This window comes from Anopheles stephensi, chromosome 2 (genome assembly GCF_013141755.1).
Source record: "Anopheles stephensi strain Indian chromosome 2, UCI_ANSTEP_V1.0, whole genome shotgun sequence".
Lineage (NCBI taxonomy): Eukaryota > Metazoa > Arthropoda > Insecta > Diptera > Culicidae > Anopheles > Anopheles stephensi.
This window is the reverse complement of record NC_050202.1, coordinates 58,450,534-58,471,307: the sequence shown is the minus strand read 5'-3', so window position 1 is coordinate 58,471,307 and position 20,774 is coordinate 58,450,534. Positions and strand designations below refer to the sequence as shown.

At 47.6% G+C, this 20,774-nt stretch overlaps 2 protein-coding genes across 4 annotated transcripts; one reads left to right on the top strand and one right to left on the bottom strand.

Annotated features, from left to right (window-relative positions):
• Positions 1 to 28: 28 nt before the first annotated feature.
• On the top strand, positions 29 to 20,640 carry LOC118506378 (transcription factor IIIB 90 kDa subunit). The gene is made up of 5 exons (XM_036043410.1): positions 29 to 131; positions 184 to 635; positions 708 to 812; positions 18,222 to 19,571; positions 19,704 to 20,640. The coding sequence occupies exons 2-5, from the start codon at positions 197 to 199 to the stop codon at positions 19,835 to 19,837; spliced, it is 2,028 nt and encodes a 675-aa protein (XP_035899303.1). The 5' UTR covers positions 29 to 131; positions 184 to 196; the 3' UTR covers positions 19,838 to 20,640.
• On the bottom strand, positions 1,298 to 10,071 carry LOC118506377 (BTB/POZ domain-containing protein 6-B). 3 transcript variants are annotated; one of them, XM_036043407.1, is made up of 5 exons: positions 9,481 to 10,071; positions 6,662 to 7,045; positions 6,362 to 6,509; positions 6,072 to 6,288; positions 1,298 to 3,807 (listed from the first exon to the last, which is right to left on the bottom strand). In XM_036043407.1, the coding sequence occupies exons 1-5, from the start codon at positions 9,935 to 9,937 to the stop codon at positions 2,548 to 2,550; spliced, it is 2,466 nt and encodes an 821-aa protein (XP_035899300.1). In that variant the 5' UTR covers positions 9,938 to 10,071; the 3' UTR covers positions 1,298 to 2,547. The 3 variants fall into 3 exon arrangements, with proteins under 3 accessions (XP_035899300.1, XP_035899301.1, XP_035899302.1); XM_036043408.1 differs by lacking the exon at positions 9,481 to 10,071 and adding an exon at positions 7,687 to 8,149; XM_036043409.1 differs by lacking the exon at positions 9,481 to 10,071 and adding an exon at positions 7,106 to 7,598.
• Positions 20,641 to 20,774: the final 134 nt, after the last annotated feature.

The window sequence follows — 20,774 nt, the reverse complement described above, 5'->3', positions numbered from 1 at the left end:
ACTTGTTTACACCATGCGATCCTGCCGTTTGCTCATAAACAGATGACAGCAGCAGAGTAGTGGTGTTTTCTATCCCTTTGGTAGTGTTACTGCTGGAGATCCTTCCTCTCGCGTGTGTAGTGAAACCAATAGTAAGTGAATAACAGAAATCCTGTTCGGATTGTGAAGGCCGGTCGCTTGCAGAAGCGCCGATAGAATGTCGTCCGGACGGAAGTGTAACAACTGCGGAAGTGCCGACATCGAGGTCGACAATGCGCGGGGCGACGCCGTGTGCACGAACTGTGGATCGGTGCTGGAAGACAACATCATCGTATCGGAGATCCAGTTCGAGGAGAATGCTCATGGAGCGGCCAGTGCCGTCGGCCAGTTCGTTGCGTCCGATTCACGGGGCGGTGCTACGGCGTACGGCAAGTTTCACGTCGGCACTGGAACGGAATCGCGCGAGGTTACGCTGCGGAAGGCTCGCCACGGTATTACGCATCTGTGCAGCCAGCTGCGATTGAACAACCATTGCATTGATACGGCCTGCAACTTCTTCAAGATGGCACTCATACGCAACCTGACCCGTGGTCGGCGCAATACCCACATCTATGCGGCGTGCGTTTACATTACCTGCCGGACGGAGGGAACCTCTCGTAAGTGGGACGACCGCACCTGTTGGGTGAATGACTATACACTGAGGATGGGTTTTCTTTATTTCGTTGTAGATTTGCTGATCGACATCAGCGATGTGCTGCAGATTTGTTGCTACGAGCTTGGCCGAACTTACCTCAAACTATCCCAATCGCTTTGCCTGAATATACCATCGATCGGTGAGTAGTGCATGCTTTTATGGTTGATCGAACCCCACTGAACACTGCCCTCCGGACCATTCACCCCGTAGCAAGGACTAATGATTATCCTGCTGCGTGGTGTAAAGCAGTCCTAGCGCTCTTGACCGGCTGCAGAAGGGGCCAAAAAAGCTTCAGACAATTTACCTCTCGAACACGGCGACAAGGAATTGATCAATTTTTGAACATAGTCTATTTTTGATAGGCGTATGTGGGTATGTTGGGACGTAAAATGTTCTATACAGTCACAACAGTTAGCTCCATCGCGACAGGAGAAATTTTCTTGGGCTGTAGCATAACCGACTGGCATCCCTGCTAGTATCCCTGCTCGTACCTCAAAATCCATATCCGTTGCCCGTTCCGGACAACTTCAAGTCTACTAAGCCGTTGCATCATGGCCGGTATGACAAATCACGTCTCTTCTTTAAACAAAGTGCAATAACTCATCGGTAAGGAAGGGCTCATTCTGGTGGTATGCATCTACTATAATTTATTCGGCATTCAGTTCAAATTTTAAATATATATATTTAAATGTGTATATAATGCGCATTTCAGTAATATCGTCTATGAGGGTACCTCTCCCTCTGCACCACATGCCGTCAATTTAAGGACACTAGCAATTGCCGCTGCAACTGTATGGTGCAGATAGCAATCAATGTCGTTCCTACCGATTTCAATTCTACCCAGGGTGATGTGACGGACGGGGAATTTTATTTTGCAAACATAAAGTAAACGATTGGGGACCGAAAGTGTGAGAATATAAACCAAATATTTCGAGGCTCTGCCTCATACTGTAGAACAAAATGAGGGAAAGAAGAGCACTGTTTCTGCTCGGGATTGTGCTACTGCTGCTGTTGTCGTCTCTCTGTCCCTGTTCATACGACGATACGACATAATGCTACTTCCTGTTTCTGCCACACCTTATCTCTCTATCGCTGCTGCTGCTGTGTGTATCACTTACATGCTAAAAAGGAAACCGTTTTCTTTGTTCACACGCCATGTTGTGTCCATGTACACTACTTTCGCTCTCTCCCGTTGTTTGAATGCTGACGGAATCGATCGCTTACGGAGGAGAGAGTATGAGTTTTACGATAAGTGTTTGCGCTTTTTTTTGGTGTCCGAATGACACACTCTGCAATGCTGCAAGCGGGAGTAGTTTTAGAAATTGCATGATCGAATCTATTAAAAGTTCTAAAAATTTAATTTAAAAATATAAGAAACAAACAGAAACTCAGTCATAAATAAGGGAAGCGTCCAACGCTGTGTGTGTAATCTTACGGGGACCCCACATCCTAACGCTAATAAATTTCATCTAAAGAGTTGTCTCGGAAAGAGTAATAAATTTGCCAAAGAGGGAACGCATTAAGGGTGGTAGCATATAAGTTCGGAAGACCTAAGAAGAAAGCTCTAGAAGAATTTCCAGGAAGAAGGAATCATTTTTCCCGCCAAAAAACCAAACAAACTCACGCTTGTGACTGCCTGACTACTCACACTACTATCGTTTCTACTAATTAATGAACTGTAGTAAATGATCATGGAATGATCGCCTAAAGCAAAACTTAAAGAAATTACTTTGCTGCTTGCTATCGTGTTGTTTTTTGCCGCTACGTTGTGCGTTTTTTGTTTTGTGAGGACTTTATACCAATGGCGATCTACCATTCCCGGTGGTGTGCGTTTGTGCAAAGCAGCTCTTTTAATGCACCCACATCCGTCTCATTCACTCTGATGATGATTCCCCATTGTTGGCCGTCAGCAACTGTTGCTGGCCACCGGCAGAGACACCTCCTCCAACGGATGCTTGCAACCAATTTGGCAAAGCGGCACCGTTGGTGCTGCTCGCTGTCGCACCATCATTGTCGGCACCCGCATTCCCGTACGGTGCTGCGTGCGATCGATCACCGTTTGCATTTGCCGATGATGCGCTACTGCTAGCGCCCATCAGCAGCAGCCCACCGCTTCCGTGTGCCGAACAGCTGGCCGAGGTCGTTGTTGCAGCTGGGACGCTGTTGCCGCTTCCACCAGCATTGTTACTCGTCTGCTTCCCGCCGGCCATGTTTTCCTTCCCAGGCGAGTGTCCCCCACCGGCGGACGTGTGGTTATTGTTGATCGTATTATTGCTAGCGCTAGCCGACATAATGGCATTCTGCTGGCTTACGCCCATGGGGCCGTAAAAAATCAACTCCGGTATCTGGCCACCCTGCACACCCGTCCCGTTGGTACTTTCGGACGAGCACTGAAACTGGAAGGTGACCGTACCGACGCTCACCTCGCTCATACCTTCCTGGCCGAAGAAGCTTAGCTCCGTCCCGTCCAGCACGACCGATGCGGTGTAAAAGCATTCCGGCTCGATCTGTATCGGCGTTTCGAAAAACACCTGGAACGTGTTGCTCGATCCGTCCGAGAAGAATTTGGTGCTGTTTTCCGCCAGCACACGGCCCAACCGTTTCAGCTCAATCTTCACATCGTAATCGGCCGCCCCGGTCGACGATCCGTACAGCCCAAAGCCGACGATAAAGATCCGCTTGTCGACGGAAAACTGTATCGAATCGCACCGACCCCGGTAGCGCCACTGGTTGCTGCGGTACGCGCAGGACGCAAAGCGATGGCACACCTGCGTCTTCAGTCCGGCCCTTGCCTTCACCGGGAAGGTTAGCTTCGGTTTGTTTTTCGCGGTAAAGTTGAGGAAAATGTCGATTGTCTCCTGGTTGGTGAGTATGCCGAGCTGGGCGACCCGGTTCGCAAACTCTTCCAGCGTCATTGTCGGGATGCGTATCAGGTACAGGGCTTGGCCGAGCAGTTGCCGCTTGTTGGACGAGGTCGGCTCGATGTCCATCTTGGTGCAGGCAGCGTGGGCCCAGCTGAGGGCCGCCTCGAACAGATGTATCTCCTTGCAGTTGAGCGTTTCGCGCGCGAGAATCGTTTCGAATGTTTTCAGATCGATGTCGACAAAGCCTTCCGATTTGATGGCCATTTCCGCCTACGGGAGTGAGAATGGAGAGTATAAAAGAAGGAAAGTGTGTATGTGCGCGTGTGTGTGTGTGTGATGGACCTAAATGGTAGAGGAGGTCGGGAGTACTTGAAGGGATCAGATGAAGAAAGCGTTTTTACAGGGCGCGGGAGCTTTTATCATGGTGAGGGACTTGCGCGCTTCAGGGATTAAAGAGAGTTCGTGAGTGTTCGGAAATTGTTTGCTTCCAGTGCGCTATTTGGTCGATTGTACGATCGAACGAAGTGAAGAAGGGGAAAGGAGAGTGCTGCAGGCAAACCCATTACCAACAAGAAACTCCAGTCGGTGTTGCTTTCCCGGAAGGGAACAGCAGCGAAGGACACTCTTACCAGCGAACGGCTTAAACAAAGGATAATTGAAACTGCAATATTTTTGGTTGTTTTGTTGTTATCGTTTCATTTCATTGTTCTGTATAAAATTGAGGAAAACCTAGGATAAAATCTTGCTTACACACACACACATTCTCTGCCACTAGACTGCCCTCACTGAGAGTGTATGCAATGCTCGATTGACGGTGGTAACTAGGGAAACAACATCGGAGTACACATGGATAAATTCGAGTTCGATTACTGTGTGCTGCTGCTATTTTGATCTCCTTGTACTGGTGATCATCATCATCCCTTGATCCTGCCCCTCTTTTCTCTTTGCTAACACTGCTCATCTAGTTATCCTGCCTGCGGAAAACATCCTTCCTAAATCCTTTCCACCAAGCAGGCCTACTTTGCTCAATCGAACCCTACCATCCTCTTAGCATCTAATTTTGATATGTTACACAGCGACGTGGATAGACGTTATTAATGTGTTACGCGCGTTATACACCGCGCCCGTACACTGAGATACTTTCACACACCACATACACACAGACCACAACAGTAGAGTACATAAACGATTCACAACCACAGACACACATTCAGATATAAAGAACAATAGAAAAAAAAATAGAAATCAAAATTAACCGAAAATCCCACCGTTCCCGCAACGATTGCAATCGAACCGTTTCCATCAAAAGCGCAAGAAAACATTACGTCCGCGGAATGGACTGAGAGAGTGAGACATTAGGCCCTGCTATCCTGAGATCTAACTATTCTTGCTACATTGCATCAACAGAAAGTAAAAGAAAAGGTCGCAATCTAACAACTAAAAATATTGCAGTTTTGTTGTTGCTGGTTGTATTTTCTGTAGTGTTTGCTAATTGGGGAAATCGGTATAATAAAGCACCTGATAAGAAGCATGCTCGGTAGACATATCGGGTGTATATAACATCAAAGGATTGGGGGAATGACCATACGGATTAAAATATGGGTTGGAGTCGGATGAAAACATCATCGTCACAGGCAGAAGCGAGTTAAAACTATGTTCATTATTTGCCTAAAATTACTTGTATGTTGTTAAAAAACGTTGAGCTTCATTTTATGAAACTATCAGTGCATCTCTCTGTTAATCAAACGGGTTAAACACAGTTGTACTTGATTACTGCCCGCTCTTATTTACTACGTGTGTGTACATGTCATGGCGTATTGTTTCGGTAAAAGTATACCCGTTTTGAGCAACAAAAGTTTACGGTGGAGTCTTTAGAGGCATGAGCGGTTTTCATAGTTCATGAAACAGTAAAATAACGAAATTACACAATGATTAGGGTGAAGGAATCAAGAGGGCCAAAGAACTACACATCGAGACAAAAAGGTTAAAATAGACACCGGAGGAAACGTAGTAGCTGCGCCCCAATGTTGCCATGGTGAAAAAGCGCAAGATTGTTGTTTTTAGCTTCGGCTATCTAGAGAGTGCGTGATACGGGTTGATATCTTTTTCGACATGCAACGCGCCGGTTGCCAGCAAAAGGTGTTTCGCTTTTACATTAAAGATTCTCCGCATATCGGAGGAGGATGGGAGGAGGGCAAGGAAGCAAGAGCAGCGGCGCTATCATTGCTAGCGGTAGACATGGCCGTCGAGGCAGACGAACAGCCCGAACTTTCATCGTCGTCTGGCGTTTCTGCGCCCTGCGAACGATGCGGCTGATATCCAGTTTCGTGGTTAGTAGGCGACGAGGGCATGCTAATGCTGCTATAGTTACCGAGGATAACTTTCAAGGTGGAAACGTTGCTCCTATCTACGGGACGCAATACGCTACTGCTAGTACTATTGCTACGGGTTCTACTATTACTACTACTGATGGCGAAAGTGGTGGTGGTGGTGGTAGTGTTGTTGGTGGTGGTGATAGTACTATCACAACATACCTGCGCATCGATCACCTCCCAGCAGCGTTGCATCAGCTCCGGTTCCTCGAACAAGCGCGACTGGCTTAACAGCAGACAGGCGTTTTTCGCCGTGAGACTAGTTTCCAGATAGTTGACGCACGCCCGTGCCAGATGTGGTACAATGTACTTCTTTGCGACGTACAGCGTCGCCAGCACGTTGTCCGCTTCCAGCTGAATCTCATCACAGTACAGATACCTGCAAGGGGGGGGAACGATCGAAAATCGATAAGTAAGCTGAACTGGTAGCACGAGTGAGGGAGTCTACTTACTTCAGCAATGTTAGGAACGCGCCCGGTTCCACATCCGGAACCTTAATTTCCTGCTTGTTTTCGGCCAACCCACCATAGAACATGGCGTAGAAAACGGAACTTCCCGTCGCTAGTACATACTTGTGGGCTGGAATGGTTTGCACTTGCTCTGCGGCGAGAAAGCAAAAAATGAACGTAAATTGATAAATTGAGATGAGATATCGCACAGCAGGAACGGATTATTGATTATGCAATCAAACACCCTGAGGACAACAGGACAGAGACAACAGCGCACTAGTAGGAGAAGCTCCGCAAACTTACCGTCGGAACCGACGATGAACCGGATGTCGGCCATCAGATCATTGTTAAACATGGCGGCATTCCGTTCGCGTACGGTCGATTTGTTCGCCTGCCAGTTCGGGTCGGCCGTATCGGCAGCCGTTGTGCTGGAGATCACACTGCTACATCCGCCGCTGCTGCTGAGGCCGCTTCCGATCCCACCACCACCATTCGCCAAACAGAACGAGGTGGAGCTGAGTGCGCCGGGCGATGCAATGGTCGGCGAGGAGGGGCCACTGCAGGGTTGCGTCACTTGCATGTTCTCTAGCCGCACGTTTTGGCCACCCGCAGTGGTGGCAGCACCGACACCGGCTCCGGCAGCAGCACTGTTCTGATGGAACGGGGCCAACACATTGAACATCTCAACTGCAACGAGGCGCAACATGAAGCAAGCACATCATCATTTTTAGTACCGAACGAACGTACACTGCCCGCCCCATCATGGACACACAATTGGCAAAACAACGAAGAATGGAAAAGGGTGACGCGAAGTTTGCAAGACACTTATGCAGCGATGCGCTAGAGAGGGGGAGAGGGGAAGGGGACGAAAGAGGAGGAGGCACACACTGGAGAAGGGGCACAATGTCTGGTGGTCTGTTGTCTTTCGGTATGGGGCCCGGAGAATGACAAGCTCGATTTCATATTGGGCCCTTTTTTGCGCATTCTACTACATCATCGCGATGATGGCGATGATGATGATGATGGTGACGTCACAATGCAACGCTTGCTGCGATTAGCGCAAAAAAAAACGCAAGTGGAATAGAAAATGCCACTGAAGCAGGACATAGACGCACACATATACACATGCGAAGCTGTCAAATGGGCTGAAATCGTTCTAGGAATGGGATGCGAAAAACATCATCCGATGTACCTCCCCAACCTCTTTTCTCTTCTCAATGTAATAATGCTGCCCTGGATAAAAAATTGATTTTTCTACTATTGTCCACCCTATTGGGAACGCCTTAAGACGATACACACAGAAACAAACAGAAGTAAAAGCAGCTTACTGTTGTGGTACGGAAAGACGGAAAAAATTTGCTCCTCATTTCTCTTCATCGGGCGTTGCGATATTTTGGCGTACAGATTGGACATAGTACAAACGTTTCCCGCTGTCTACTGTACACGCCTGAGGGGAGGATTCTATAATTTCTTCGCGTTTTCGCGAAGCAGCACACAGTAGTTTGTCGCTTCGGTAGCGCGTCTTGTATCACGTAAAAACACAAACACTTTACTTCGAACAGTTTCACCACGAGCTGGCAAATTTGATGTGATGTAGATCTTTACGGTAGGAATTCTATAAAGCGCACAACTCCATCTCACTGGGGCCACGAAACGCGCACTTCACATCACAGGACAGCCATCTTAGTTTTGCCCCGTTTGCTCTTTGGCGATATGAGCCAGCAGCAACACTTGCCCCAGCAATCTACGATGGGTATAGCTGACGGTGTGCTGCGCGTCAACCAAGGTTTGCAGCGAGCGAGAGAGTGCGCGCAATAATGAGAGCGAGAGCGGCCGAACTGCACTTTGAAGGTGACTGTGTGTTTGTGCATGCGCACGCGAAGTAAATTGTTTACATCGCGTGTACTTCGTGTTGTAATGCTACAGCATTGCAGCGTATGAGATTTTGTTAGGAAAAAGTTGTCATTAATATTGAAAATGAGAAAAATCACATTTCTATCCACTTTTGTATGCAAAAAACGGCACGCAGTAAGTTCAACACTAACTGTAAACACAACAATTGAAGTAGTGTGAGTGCGATCTGCCGCGCTCTCTGTAACGTGCACTCACTCACACACACACACACGCCCCTTCGAAAGGCTAAACGCGAGAGAGATCGAGAGAGTGAGCGAGAGAGCACGATGGGGGTAAATTTTGTTTACATCTTCTTATTGTGTGTCATGTGAAACAGAAATAAGCGTTTGGGTGTGTGTGTGTCGGCGCGCGAGTGTGTTACATGCTGTGGCGGCAGTAGATTTTCTGTTTTGTTTTGATTATCTTTCGTAGCGGTGTAAATTGCCACAGTTTCGCGGTTTGCCGCGACCATCGCCACCCCTTTCTTCAAACAATTCGGGCCGGACCAAAGTTAGTTTGACTTTCAGGTTTTTTTTGTTGTTATCTGATATCTAACGCATTCGAACACGCCCAACATGTGTCGGTTGCATCCACCAGCACTTACAGCCCCGCCAGGGCATGTTTTGATAAAATATTGAAAAAAAAACGACAACGACTGTGAAAAGTGGAACACAGCCTTGACCTTTCCGCGCAGTGATACGAGGGGCACGGTGGACACGGAGTTCGCACACGATTGAATAATGTATGGGGGCCTGGAACGCGTTCAATGTCGCTGGGCGGTAAAATATGCACCGGCTGAACTGTGTCACACACGTGCTTCTGTTAAACATGATCAATATAAAACAAAGTATTAATCAATGAGTGTCACAAACGGCCTTAAAGCGGGTTCATTCTACTGCGATTTAGTTCGGTATACATGCTAAATATTGCAGAATGTGATCCACGCGAACAGATAATTGTGCAATAACAAGAGAAAGGCTGCTGAACTCCTTAAGCGTCTTGAAATGATTGACCAAATATCGATTACCGATTCAGAAAGCCCGATAATGATTTTCGTATCAGGAAAATTGTCCTATTACCACAGAACTCGTTACGGAACGGGAAAACTCGATCGATATCATTCGGTGAATTACTCCATCGTGCAGATATTACACAACATATCCGATTCACACACACGCACACTAAGACGTTCCCATTAAGGACGCAAGTCCCAGCACAGAGCTACTTACGTGGAATGCCTCGTTCGCAGTTTTCCATCAGGTCTGCCAGCATTAGGTTCTCAAAGTTCCGCTCCCCGTACTCGACCAGCGGATGGTATCGATTGACGAAACCACGGGCAGCGGCTCGACGTATTCTGCGCCGCTGTCGTACCGCTGGCTGGCGGCGAACACCGTGCTGGACGTGCTCTTCGCCACGACCTTCCTGCCCTTCCTCTTCGTAGTACTCTTCGTAGTCCTCCTCCTCGTCGTCGTCGTCTTCCCCGTTGTGGCCCGTCTTTACGCCGAGACCCTGCAGCAGTATCTTCGCTCCGGAGTCCACCTTCTTGAAGTTATCGACCAAATCGCAGTGGCTGAGCGTTGCGTACCAGGCAGTCGAGTAGCCCACGATCCAATGCAGCACCTGCCGACCGATATGATCGACTAGGGACTCGTCCTGCTGCGGCAGTACCAACCCTACGTCCACCATGATGCGCGGTACGCAACACAACGGTCGTGACTGATCGAGCGACCCTAACACATGGACAGTTTCGCGCCACCGTGCGATGCAGCTTGCAGTAAACGGCGTCTAGCTGTGTGCATCACACATCACATGCGAATGCGAATGCTTGTCCAGCGGGGGGGGGGGGGGGGGGTTTGGGTGTTTTTGGGGGCCGTGCTGGTACAACCTTTTCAAGCAAAAAGGACGCCCTTTTTGTACTATAAGTTTAGTCAAATTCTTCACACTTCAGTCACAGCAGAGTTCGGTTAGCAGGGCCCTCAAACAATCAAAACACTTACAAACACAGACACTCGACACGGACCAGTTGGGTGGATGCGCTTATCGCTTTGGGGGGAAAAAAAATGCACACTTCCCGTATGAAGCGCGCACCCCTATCACGTCTGTCTCATGTGAACGGCGGCGTATTCACTCGGTCCAATCATTGAACGGCGTGTGTCGGTGCCAAAGGTCCCTTTTTGTTTGGATTGACGGCTCAGACACTACACACACACGGGAACATTCCTTGGCGGAAAGTGACAGTCGGCGATTCAGCTCAGTGGTCCAGCTTTGTGTGCGTTGATGCGTTAAACTGAAACCGAAAGTTAAAAGAACAATTAGTTGTTAAAGTTAATCTGACGATCTAATGTGATCGGCACGACGATCCCCAAGACGCACTCGACGCGGATCGTTATGGCGTTCCTTCGCGACCGTTACCAACAGGTGCCCAAACACCTGTCCGTCCCACTGGTGGGCAGCACTTACGTTAATCAAACGAGCAAAACAATAACAAATGCAGTTCGACACCACCCTTTCTCCGTTTGTCCGTTTCGTGTTTTGGGCTAGCTAAGGCCACCAGGCAGTGTGTCTGGCCGATCCGGCACTGCGGACTGCTCGCCACTGCCACTCGTTGCGTCCAAAACAATCGTACACTCTAATAGTTCCCTGCCGCGTGTGTGTGTATGAGTGCGTTGTTCACTGTGTGTCCCCATTTCGCCCGTCCACGCCACTTGCCACCAAACATCAGAACCAAAGCTAAATTTGCAAGCTGACAATGAATAAGTAATGGCCGGTTGAGCGACATGCGGACACACAGGCACACGCTGCTCGGTGAACAATTGTGTGTCAGCCGCGATATGGAGCCGCTAATGGAGCTCAATTTGTGACCTGTTTATAAGTTGTCACGGCCCAGACGAGAAGAAGGAGGGTGCTGTTCTCTTGGTGTCCTGTTTTGGGTGGTGGGTGCCAACTATGGAAGCAAAGCCACTAGCAGCTTATCAGCTAAACGATTGCTTATAATCTATTGGTCCTCAGGTTTCCTCAGGATAATGATGATGATGTTGCTGCTAGCACTAGCATTCGCGGAATTTGATTAAGGTGTAAAAGTAGTTTAGTTTACGACGAGTGTCCACTCAGCCCAGAACCCAACTACGGATAATTCAATCCACGGCCCAGTTTAGCGTCGTTAAAAGGCGTCGTAAGTTTAACACGACGACTTCTTGTCAGTGCGACCAACCGCGATGGATGGTGAGAAAAGGGAGATCTTTGCCTTCCTTCGTTAGGGGGGCACCTTGATAAGTTGACCTCTCCGCGCCCGATTGATATGGATGGCGCATTATGTTTTCGACGTGGCGCAGGAAGATAAGAAGATAATGGGCTTTCGTTTTCAGCACACTGCTCAGTCGGTGAGCTCCATAGCTCGAAGTTCTCGAGGTGAGGTGACCGTTGCCCGCGGAGATTACGCCGAACGAAGCACTCAAATCAAAACTCTGCTTCTGGTTTTCATAGGGGCTACCAAGAGCATTGTAAGAAGTGGTTTTCGGGCAACATTGAGTCAATAAAGCCAAGACCTCTTGAGGTTTTATAGAGCCAAATAAGAAGAAAGCAGTAGTAGAAAGTGTTGCGACGTAGCATTTATAGCCCCAGCGCTCAGAATCACCGACAAAATAGCTCAGAAAGGGTTTTTGGTAGCGTATGTTTGAAAGGCAATAGAGGAGCAGCTGGCTGGTCATGTCATGAGAATGACACCGGACGATCCAACATCGTCAAAGACTTTTTAGGCTGTCCACATGGATATAGGCTCAAATTGTGATGAAGTCAAGGTGTTGATGAGATAAAAGGTGACTGTCTTATGATTTAAAATCTGTATGAACAAACCAACCAACCATGCGTTCGCTAGAATGCTGGGGATATTAAATTGGCAGACGACGGGACTCAGCTGAAGAGCAGAAGACTTCTGTAGAAATTCAAAGGCGAGAAGTAGCTCTTTCATTAGATCAGTAAGTAAGGTTGTCTTAAAAGTTTTCGAAATATGACATCGAAGCGTCGGAATACACCCGGGATCGGTCGTCTATGATATAGGGGCGGTCCGGTGGTCGAAACAGCACCGATCTTTACTTGAACCGGTGATCAAATCCCATTCAGACCGCCTCCCAGGGACAGTCAATCCTACGCGTAAAATCAAGTGAAGGATAGCCAGAAATGGCAGGCCGAAGCCTTTCGAGGTTGTAGTGCCAAAGAAGAAGGTCTTCTCATGATATATGCCCTCGCTGAGAGAGTCGGACTTTGAATGACGGAACGCCACACAACAAAACAACCAAGCACACCCAGAATAAACTAGTCCCAAGCAATACCGTCCGTCCTTATTCAATAAAAAAATAAAGTTGTATAATTAGCAGTACAATACTTGATACAGTTCTATTTTTGATCTCATTTTAAAAGATCTTCAACCAAGTTCATAAGTCCATAGACATGTTGAAGTACATATTAACAAGCCTCAAATCGCCATCAAATCGGCATTAGATCGTAGATAGTGTACCTTGTGTGTCTCGTTCATCTTCACTTCTGCAGTTCACGGACGTTCACGTTCAACATCTACGGTGTATGCACTCTGTACATTGCTTCCTGCTTCCGGAAAGCAACACAAACCTCTCGACGACCAGAGCACCTTCCAGAAGGTACTGTCAACCAGCGCAACCAGCGTTGCAATAGTAAACCGGTCCGGGGGAGGCGAGGGTACTTGCACGAGTACTAAAAAGCCAGTGCAAGTGGGAGCACACAGTCTGTGTGTGTGTGTTTGTGTTGCAAGATTAATAGCCATACGTTTACGCGATCGATTTAACGCGATGTAGCGGCGTATGACTAAGCCACGGCATACATTTGATATAGTAACGAGCGTATAGGAGGGAACTTTCGTTTAATGCTTGGGTCGACCCGGCGCGCGACATTATGCAACTTGCCAGCCCCATCCAGCAAACAAACCGGGCGACAATTGTGCGCGCCCATGTGCAGCCATTGCGCAATGGGGTTTTCTAACGCAACGGTCCTATACTTAGCTAGCCGAATGGTGCAGTGTCGGAAGATCGAAATCCGTAAAAATAAGGGTTTTATGGGGCGATGTGAACGGTAAAGATGTCGTCGGAATAAGTCGACCTCCACATCATCCTCCTCGGGTTCCCGTATTGCGGAACAACAACCGTTCCCTCCATTCGGATGGCACGTTGCGGTTTGTGCGGTGTGTTAGGGTTGCACGAATGACGTTTTTGAAGGGGGTTCGTCCCCAAAGTACCACGCAATGTTTCACCGGTGCACGTACCGCCCGTTAAATGTTATGAAAATGTGTGCTTTGCGTACGCATCTCGGTCAAGCTAGCTGGCCTACGCCACACGAAAGGGATCGAGCATGTGCCGTGCGTACTCACTCGATTGTGCCCGGTGTGGATGTAATTGAATTGCATCGGCACGGAACTCGGTTGCGTAAGGCAATGGATTTTTTTTTTGCTGTACTGGCCACACGATTGACTTGTTTAAACCCGGCAGTGCGTCAATGGAAGCTACTGACCGTTATGCCATTAGAATTCGGTAGCATTTTTCGCCGGCAGCTTTATTATAGCAACTTCTTCAGTAAAGCTTTCCAAGCCAGCAAGTCGAGAAGGACATCTCCTTTGTGCAGTGTAGTTTATTTGGTAAGCAAACGCCCCTCGGTCTACCATCTGAAGTACTCTTCACTTCCACCATGCTGGTGGCCAAATTTGACTATGTCGAAATGGGTATAAGAGCCGTTTTTCTTTTTTGTTGGTGATGAAGAAAACATTCCAAAAAACACGTGCCCACAACCGCTTGTCACGAAATGCAGCAACTTCAGCCAATGCCGAATCGCTTACCATCAATCATTGCTGCTGTTTTTTTTGTTCCTTACCGCGTTTTCAGTTTCTTCGGGCTTCTGATTAAAGCACTCCCAGTCAACAACCTCAATCGGCCATAGAAGCTGATCTATTAACGATCAGCTGAGAACCGGAGAGGTACTGTGCGGTGCTTTGCTTCAAGCAAACGTTCCCCAAAAACCGAGATCAGTCCCGTTGCAAGCTACCAGCTGACCTTTTGTCGTGCGCGATGTTTGACTTTGACATGACTACTGCCCGTGGCAAGGTTAAAACGCTCGTAACGGCAGTCCCGCCGTCCGACATTCCGATCTCCCAAGGCCGTCGACCGAGCAGCGCGCACCAAGGGAGGTTGAAAATTATCTTATGAAAAAATTAAATTGATGGCTTCGTAAAAAAAATACCTCGATGGGGCGAAAAAGAAGAGGGAGGGGACCCAAACTTCACCGCTACAAATTGCTCGCCTGAAGGACAAGACCGGACGCGCCGTTTTCTTTCAGTCCCCCCGCGTGCGAGTTTGCGTCTGAAGCCTAGACTCAACTGGGTGGGTTTGAATGTTTTTTTACAAAGAAGGTAAAACGACGTCACTCATGCCACGTGAAGGACGCTTTACCGTACAGGTTGTCGAATATTTAGGATGGCATTACATTCTTGACTGGAGCAAAAATACCGTTCAGCAGACTGCCGTTTCGAGCTACCGGTGCAAAGAGCATCGAGGGGTTCGTCGCTTGTTGTTGAAGTTCTTTGTTCGCGACGCGGGATGCAGACGATGCCGCGCGTTCGTGCGTGATTCATTTTTGACTACCACTTTAGCTTACGGTAAAAAAAAACTGTTTCAGCTCTCTGTACCGTTACGGGCACAAAAAAAAACGTTGTGGTGACACGCACAATTAAAAGGGCTCTGATCTGCCGTAGCATTACTTGCGAGCAGGAGCGCTCGTTGCTTTAGCGCTGTAGATGAAAATAAAACGACCGATTTCTCCTTAGCACCATTCCGGCGTCAATTAATAAGTGTCACAGATACGATTCCTTTCGGTTTTGTACACTGCAAAACAAGGACGGGGTTAACGCGCGCGCGCGCACACTTGTAGACAGACTGCTGCCACCAGAACTCGTTTTAAACCACGCGGGTAGAATCATCTCGAAGAATGTCCTCGTTTGCCGGCATAATTGTCCCCACAGCGTTGGCGAGTGTTGTGCTAGAACTTTTTCCGTGGCAGGGTGGTGGCCAATCACCTGCCACGCTGTTGACATAGTTGGGTGCAGGTTGATCTCAAAGTATGGTCATAGCGCGTTATATCTTCCAGCATTGCAGAACTCGTGCTAGAGCACGTATTACGTCATGCAATATTTCATTCACTGACTAGACCTATTATGCCGGCCTATCAAGATTCACAGGAGACAGCAGCTCACATCTCCAGCGTTTTTTTCTGATTAAAAAATCTCTTATTTGTTACTAAATTCTTCACATTCAACCTAGTGACAGAGTGTGTGCAGAAGAAAACAGGAAAACCGGTCGCTTCAGTTGCTACTACCGATGGCTACCATGTGTTGACTAAATGCGATTTTTGAACTTTTTTTGGGCTGCTGTTGTTGTTGTTGGTCTGCCACTCCGGTTGTTGTCCGGTTGCCGGTTTCGGTTGGCAAGCCAGTTTGTGCGGCTGTTTTGGCAATGCCTACTCATTTCACGGTCAGCTGCTTGTATTTGTTCGTAGCTGGTTTTTGATCTTCTCTCGCTTTTGCTGTGAGCGCGCGCGCCATCTGCGCGGTGTTTGTGTCGCGCAGTTTTTGAAGGTCTTTGATGCCCACGGTCCAAGGTTGGCTTTGGTTTGCTTGACCGTTTGTGGGTAGATGCATGATTTCTTCCGTTTGTCCCAAATCCCGAACTGCTAAAGTTGACATGGGAACGATCGAAAGTTCTACCGATTGTTAAATGTATGACAATATGTCTCACGATCATTTGGCAGCCAGTCGCTAAACGGTCGCGGAGCTTCACTATCAAGGATTGAACTTGACTCACTTCACGTTTGTTGATCGATCTCATCACACCGGAAGGTTTCTTTTTTTGGGAGGGCTGATTTAGTGTTGTTAGCAAACAAATAACGCGCCAAACTTTCTGTACAGATCTACACGAAGATCCGAGAAACTCTCACTACCTACGGGAATGATCTTTACTCACTTCTCGCACAGTTGGCGCAGTCATGCCCAATCACGTTCGTTCCTCTTCGACACTGAAACCAAACTGAGCAGCCGCTTCGATGTTGTTGCTGCTGCTGCTGCTACCACCAACGATTAGCAACACACAGCAACCATTGCCGGCGTAGGTATTTTTGCATCCCCTACCCAAAACAAACTGCGCTCGCGTGCACACATACACACTCATGAGCATGTACAGAGCTGCCCACCGTCATCGCCTGCTTTGCACCACCGCGTGGTGTTTGAAGATGTTGGGATTGTTTCTTTTTTTTTTGGGGCCGATCGTCTGCATCTTGGCGATTTTCCGTTTTCAATACCGTGTGGTTCCCAACCGACTCGATCTTGATGGGGTGGGAATTGATGATGGTGCTGCATTTGCACACCGCGGTTGCAACAGCATGATTGCATTAAATTGCATAGCGATCTAGATGTCTCCTTCGCACAATCTCTCTGCATTTGCTTGCTGGGTGGATCTCGAGTAAACTCTTCCAACCGTCGAAGGTTAGCACGACGAGAAAAGGTATTGTAATGCGTCAGAACTGGTAGCACAGCGGCGGCAGGTCACGATCATGAAAAGTTCGATCGTGCGGACGGATGTTTGTCACGGCTCGACGCCTTTCGCCGTTCGTGCGTGCTGTGCCAGCCGTAGTAGATCCGGCGATCCGGTGCCATCCGATAATAGGTAGTAGCGTAGCGTTTCCTTTTGCTGGTCAGCGGTTGAATTTGGATGAACGGTTGGATGGATGGTTTAATTTGAAATAAATTAAGAGACTGACCTTACGCGAATGTAAACATATCTTATACGTTATCGATAGCTGTCCGCCGCCCGTGGCTGCTTGTATCGGAGGAAGATTTTCGCAACATTTTATAATCATATTCTGCTGCTTTTATTTCTACTCTTTCTTCTTCTTCTTTCCGTTACAACCATTTTTGATCTCGATCGCCTGTCCCGCTCGATCGTTCCGGACGGAGAATGTATTTGGCAATGTGGACGGTGACGCTCAACGGTTGATCGAACACAACATGTTGTTGCACACTATATAAATCACGGGCTGGAGTTGATCGCCTTACGAAAAGCTGGCCCGGTTGCAACAGTGGCCTCAGCGGGGCAGAAGAAAAAGCGGAATGGGGCGTTTTAGCATTAAAATCTTCTTTATTATGCAATGTTAATTTCCTGTTGCCTGCGCGAAGAGGGTTGCCTGCATTCCTAGGGTTGTATTTTAAGCGGACCGGATGAAAGCAGGAACTGGTGCTTGGTTCACCGAAGCTTGGAAAAAGTGCATCATTGCATGAGAACTAGTTGTGCGCGGGAGCGCCATTATGTTAGAGTTTGTACTTTTACTTTTCCCGTGCAACCAGTTCCAGTCGAGGTTTCCGGGCGTTTGAGGGAAAACAAGAGGGTTTCTTCGGTTTCTTGCTCGCCTCATGCTTGCTTTATATACATTGTTGGATTGTCTAGGGATTGTTTATCTTTCCTTGTTCAATCTGCTGCCCTAAAATCTTAAATCGAAATGCCTTAAGTAATATAAAACGATTTCCTCCAAAGATGGTGTCATATAAATCGTAGTAGTACCACACGTGTAACTGTCATCTATTTTATTGTCTTAGGCAGTAGTTGAAACCTCTTAAATTATTTCCTTAAAACTCGCCTTCATCATAGCCATGATCCTGACCGTGACTACATGAAGATTACTGGTACACATAAAAGCAGTGGTGGAGTGGGGTCCTTGAAGGAGGCCCCTAAGTCGAATGAAAGTTGGAGGTCCCAAACACGTGGAATCTGCTGACTGGGTCAGAGTCACAGTTCAAGTGTAGATATTATACGATGTCACTTAAGGAGGACCTTACAATGAACTTACAGAACGCTATCCTCAAACACCTATTTGATGCTCCTCCTTTCAACTCTCGTTTTCGTTTCAGATCCATGCATCTACATCATGCGCTACGCCAACAAGCTCGAATTCAAAGAGAAAACGCACGAAGTATCAATGACGGCACAGCGGTTAGTTCAGCGCATGAAAAAGGATTCCATACACTCCGGCCGACGGCCTTCCGGGTTGTGCGGTGCAGCACTGCTTCTAGCCGCCCGGATGCACGACTTTAGCCGCACACCGAACGACATCGTACGCATCGTAAAGATCCACGAGTCTACGCTTCGCAAGCGGTTGTTTGAGTTCGGCGAAACACCGAGCAGTGCGCTAACGGTGGACGAATTTATGGCGGTCGATCTGGAGGCCGAACAGGATCCGCCCGCATTCAAAGCTGCCCGCAAACGGGACAAGGAGCGCCTACAGAAGCTGGAAGAGCAAACGACCGAATTCAATGAACTGCAGGCCGAAATTGATGCCGCACTCGATCGCGAAATGATTGCACGTTCGGGCAAGAAACGCAAGCACAAGAAATCGGACTTTGACGAACTGCAGGAGACGGGCCAATTTATCGAAGAGTCTACGATGGACGTGATAAGCGAGTGTTTGGTGGAGGAAAAAGCTGTCCCGAATGAGACGGTAGACAAAAGTAAACCGATCATCCCGGAAGGCATGAGACCAGATCTGAGAGCTATCTGTTCGAACAATGACAGTGACCGGTACGGTGGAGATGCTGCGCTAGAGCAGCAGGAAGATCCGGGTAATGGTGAGCTGTTGACGGAAGATTTGGATGACGATGAGATTAACGGGTACATTATGACGGAGGAGGAAGCACACACGAAAAACGTCCAGTGGGAAAAGCTGAACGAGGAGTATCTGAAGGAGCTGAAGCTGAAGGAGGAACGGTTGGCGAAGGAACGGGAGGAGTGTAAGCCGGAAAAGAAAAAGCGTCGCACGGTGCGGAAAAAGATGATCGGCCCATCGTCGTCGGCACGGGAAGCGATCGAGATGATACTGCAGGAGAAGAAAATATCGAGCAAAATAAACTACGACATCCTGAAGACGCTAACCGATGGCGAAGGGCCCGGTGCTAGCGCAGTGTCCAGTGCTGCCGCACCGGTACAGATGGTGGACACTGACGGTTTGATAAAGGAGGAAGTAAAGCCCATTATCGACACACTTTCGCCCGTGCGTGTAAAGCAAGACAAAACGTTGCCCACTGCCACCACGACGACGAGCCCCGATGCGGCGGGCCGAGGCAGCATGAAACCAACGCCCAATTTTGGTGCTTCCTCGAGACGGAAGCATATGGCGCAGGCAACACTGCCAGTGGTATCTGCGGGTATGGAAGATGATCCGACGAAAGATGCGGAAGATGGAACGACGAGCAAGGCGGCTCAAGGTAAACGTGTTACAGCGCGCCTAACATTGACATTGGGCTGGGCGGCGGCTTATGCATATGCTGCGCATCTCTGGGCAGGGTATACGTGGGGGTGTTACTAGCATTTGATACTACCTATTTTCTCATTTACAGACAACATCGAAGATTATGATGATGAGGGTGATGTAGAACCGGAACCAGAACCGGAACCGGAGCATAAATCTCTGGCGAACATGCTGAACAACGGGGACGATGATGATTATTACGGTTACGATGACTATTACTAAAGCGGAACAGAGTAGCGACTGATATGATTTCGATTATGTGCAGTGTGCATTAGTTTTAAACATATTACTTTTTCTGCTTAAGCTCTAAAACCACAAAAGGACTCGGGCCAGCCATTTCTGGCTTTTTTTTTTACATGATTTTGCCCGTAGCAGCAGCGTCAGTCCTGCATAGAAATATTACTATCATTACTATATGGCAGGCTTTTTAGTGATTTAAATATCATTTGTATGTATCATTTTAGTTAAGACTTCAGTAAGAACATAGGTATAGAAGTTAAGTGGGCAATAACTAGCATGAATTGCAAAATAAATAACTTCTAGATGTAATACGATATGACTATTCCAACAATCTAGGCATATTGAGATTGGAACACAACGATGTATTTTTTAGCTTGAGCTTTAGTTGAACGAAATTTGTGCGAAGTTTCTCATCGTATTCGTTTGTTCCTCAAGCCACTTTGAATTGTATGGGAATGATAAAAATATTATTAAATACGATACACACTTATCTCTAAACTGTTAACCGAATGGTTATGGAAACGATTTGGTCTAGCTCTGATCCTTTTGACATAAGCTTCTTATTGTGTTTAACATTCTGTTCTGTTCTTTAGTTAGTTGTTAGTTACAGTATTATTGAACTTTCAATCGTGTATGTAGTAAAACATATTTAGCGTGCTAACCGAACATGGCTTTATAATCGGCATATTGTGGAAATGTGTTTACAAAATCAATGTTATTGTAAAACCACCAAATAAATTGATGTTTTTATAACAACTGGAAATAAATGGCACAGCAAAAGCTAATGAAATTATTTTACAAACTAGCCCCATACAACCGTTTTCTAAGTTTTCGAAAATTGGTTCGAAAATATAACGGCTTCCTTTTTTTTCGAAACCCTACAACGCGCTGTCAAACTTCGGCAAACTTCGTGCGGGTA

Excerpts from the sequence above, each read along its gene's own strand:
- LOC118506378 (XM_036043410.1), top strand. The coding sequence starts at position 197 with ATGTCGTCCGGACGGAAGTGTAACAACTGCGGAAGTGCCGACATCGAG. Across the intron at positions 636-707 it reads CCGGACGGAGGGAACCTCTC|ATTTGCTGATCGACATCAGC; the intron begins GTAAGTGGGACG and ends ATTTCGTTGTAG. Across the intron at positions 813-18,221 it reads CCTGAATATACCATCGATCG|ATCCATGCATCTACATCATG; the intron begins GTGAGTAGTGCA and ends TTTTCGTTTCAG.
- LOC118506377 (XM_036043407.1), bottom strand. The coding sequence starts at position 9,937 with ATGGTGGACGTAGGGTTGGTACTGCCGCAGCAGGACGAGTCCCTAGTC. Across the intron at positions 6,510-6,661 it reads GTTCATCGTCGGTTCCGACG|AGCAAGTGCAAACCATTCCA; the intron begins GTAAGTTTGCGG and ends TTCTCGCCGCAG. Across the intron at positions 3,808-6,071 it reads GGGAGGTGATCGATGCGCAG|GCGGAAATGGCCATCAAATC; the intron begins GTATGTTGTGAT and ends TCACTCCCGTAG.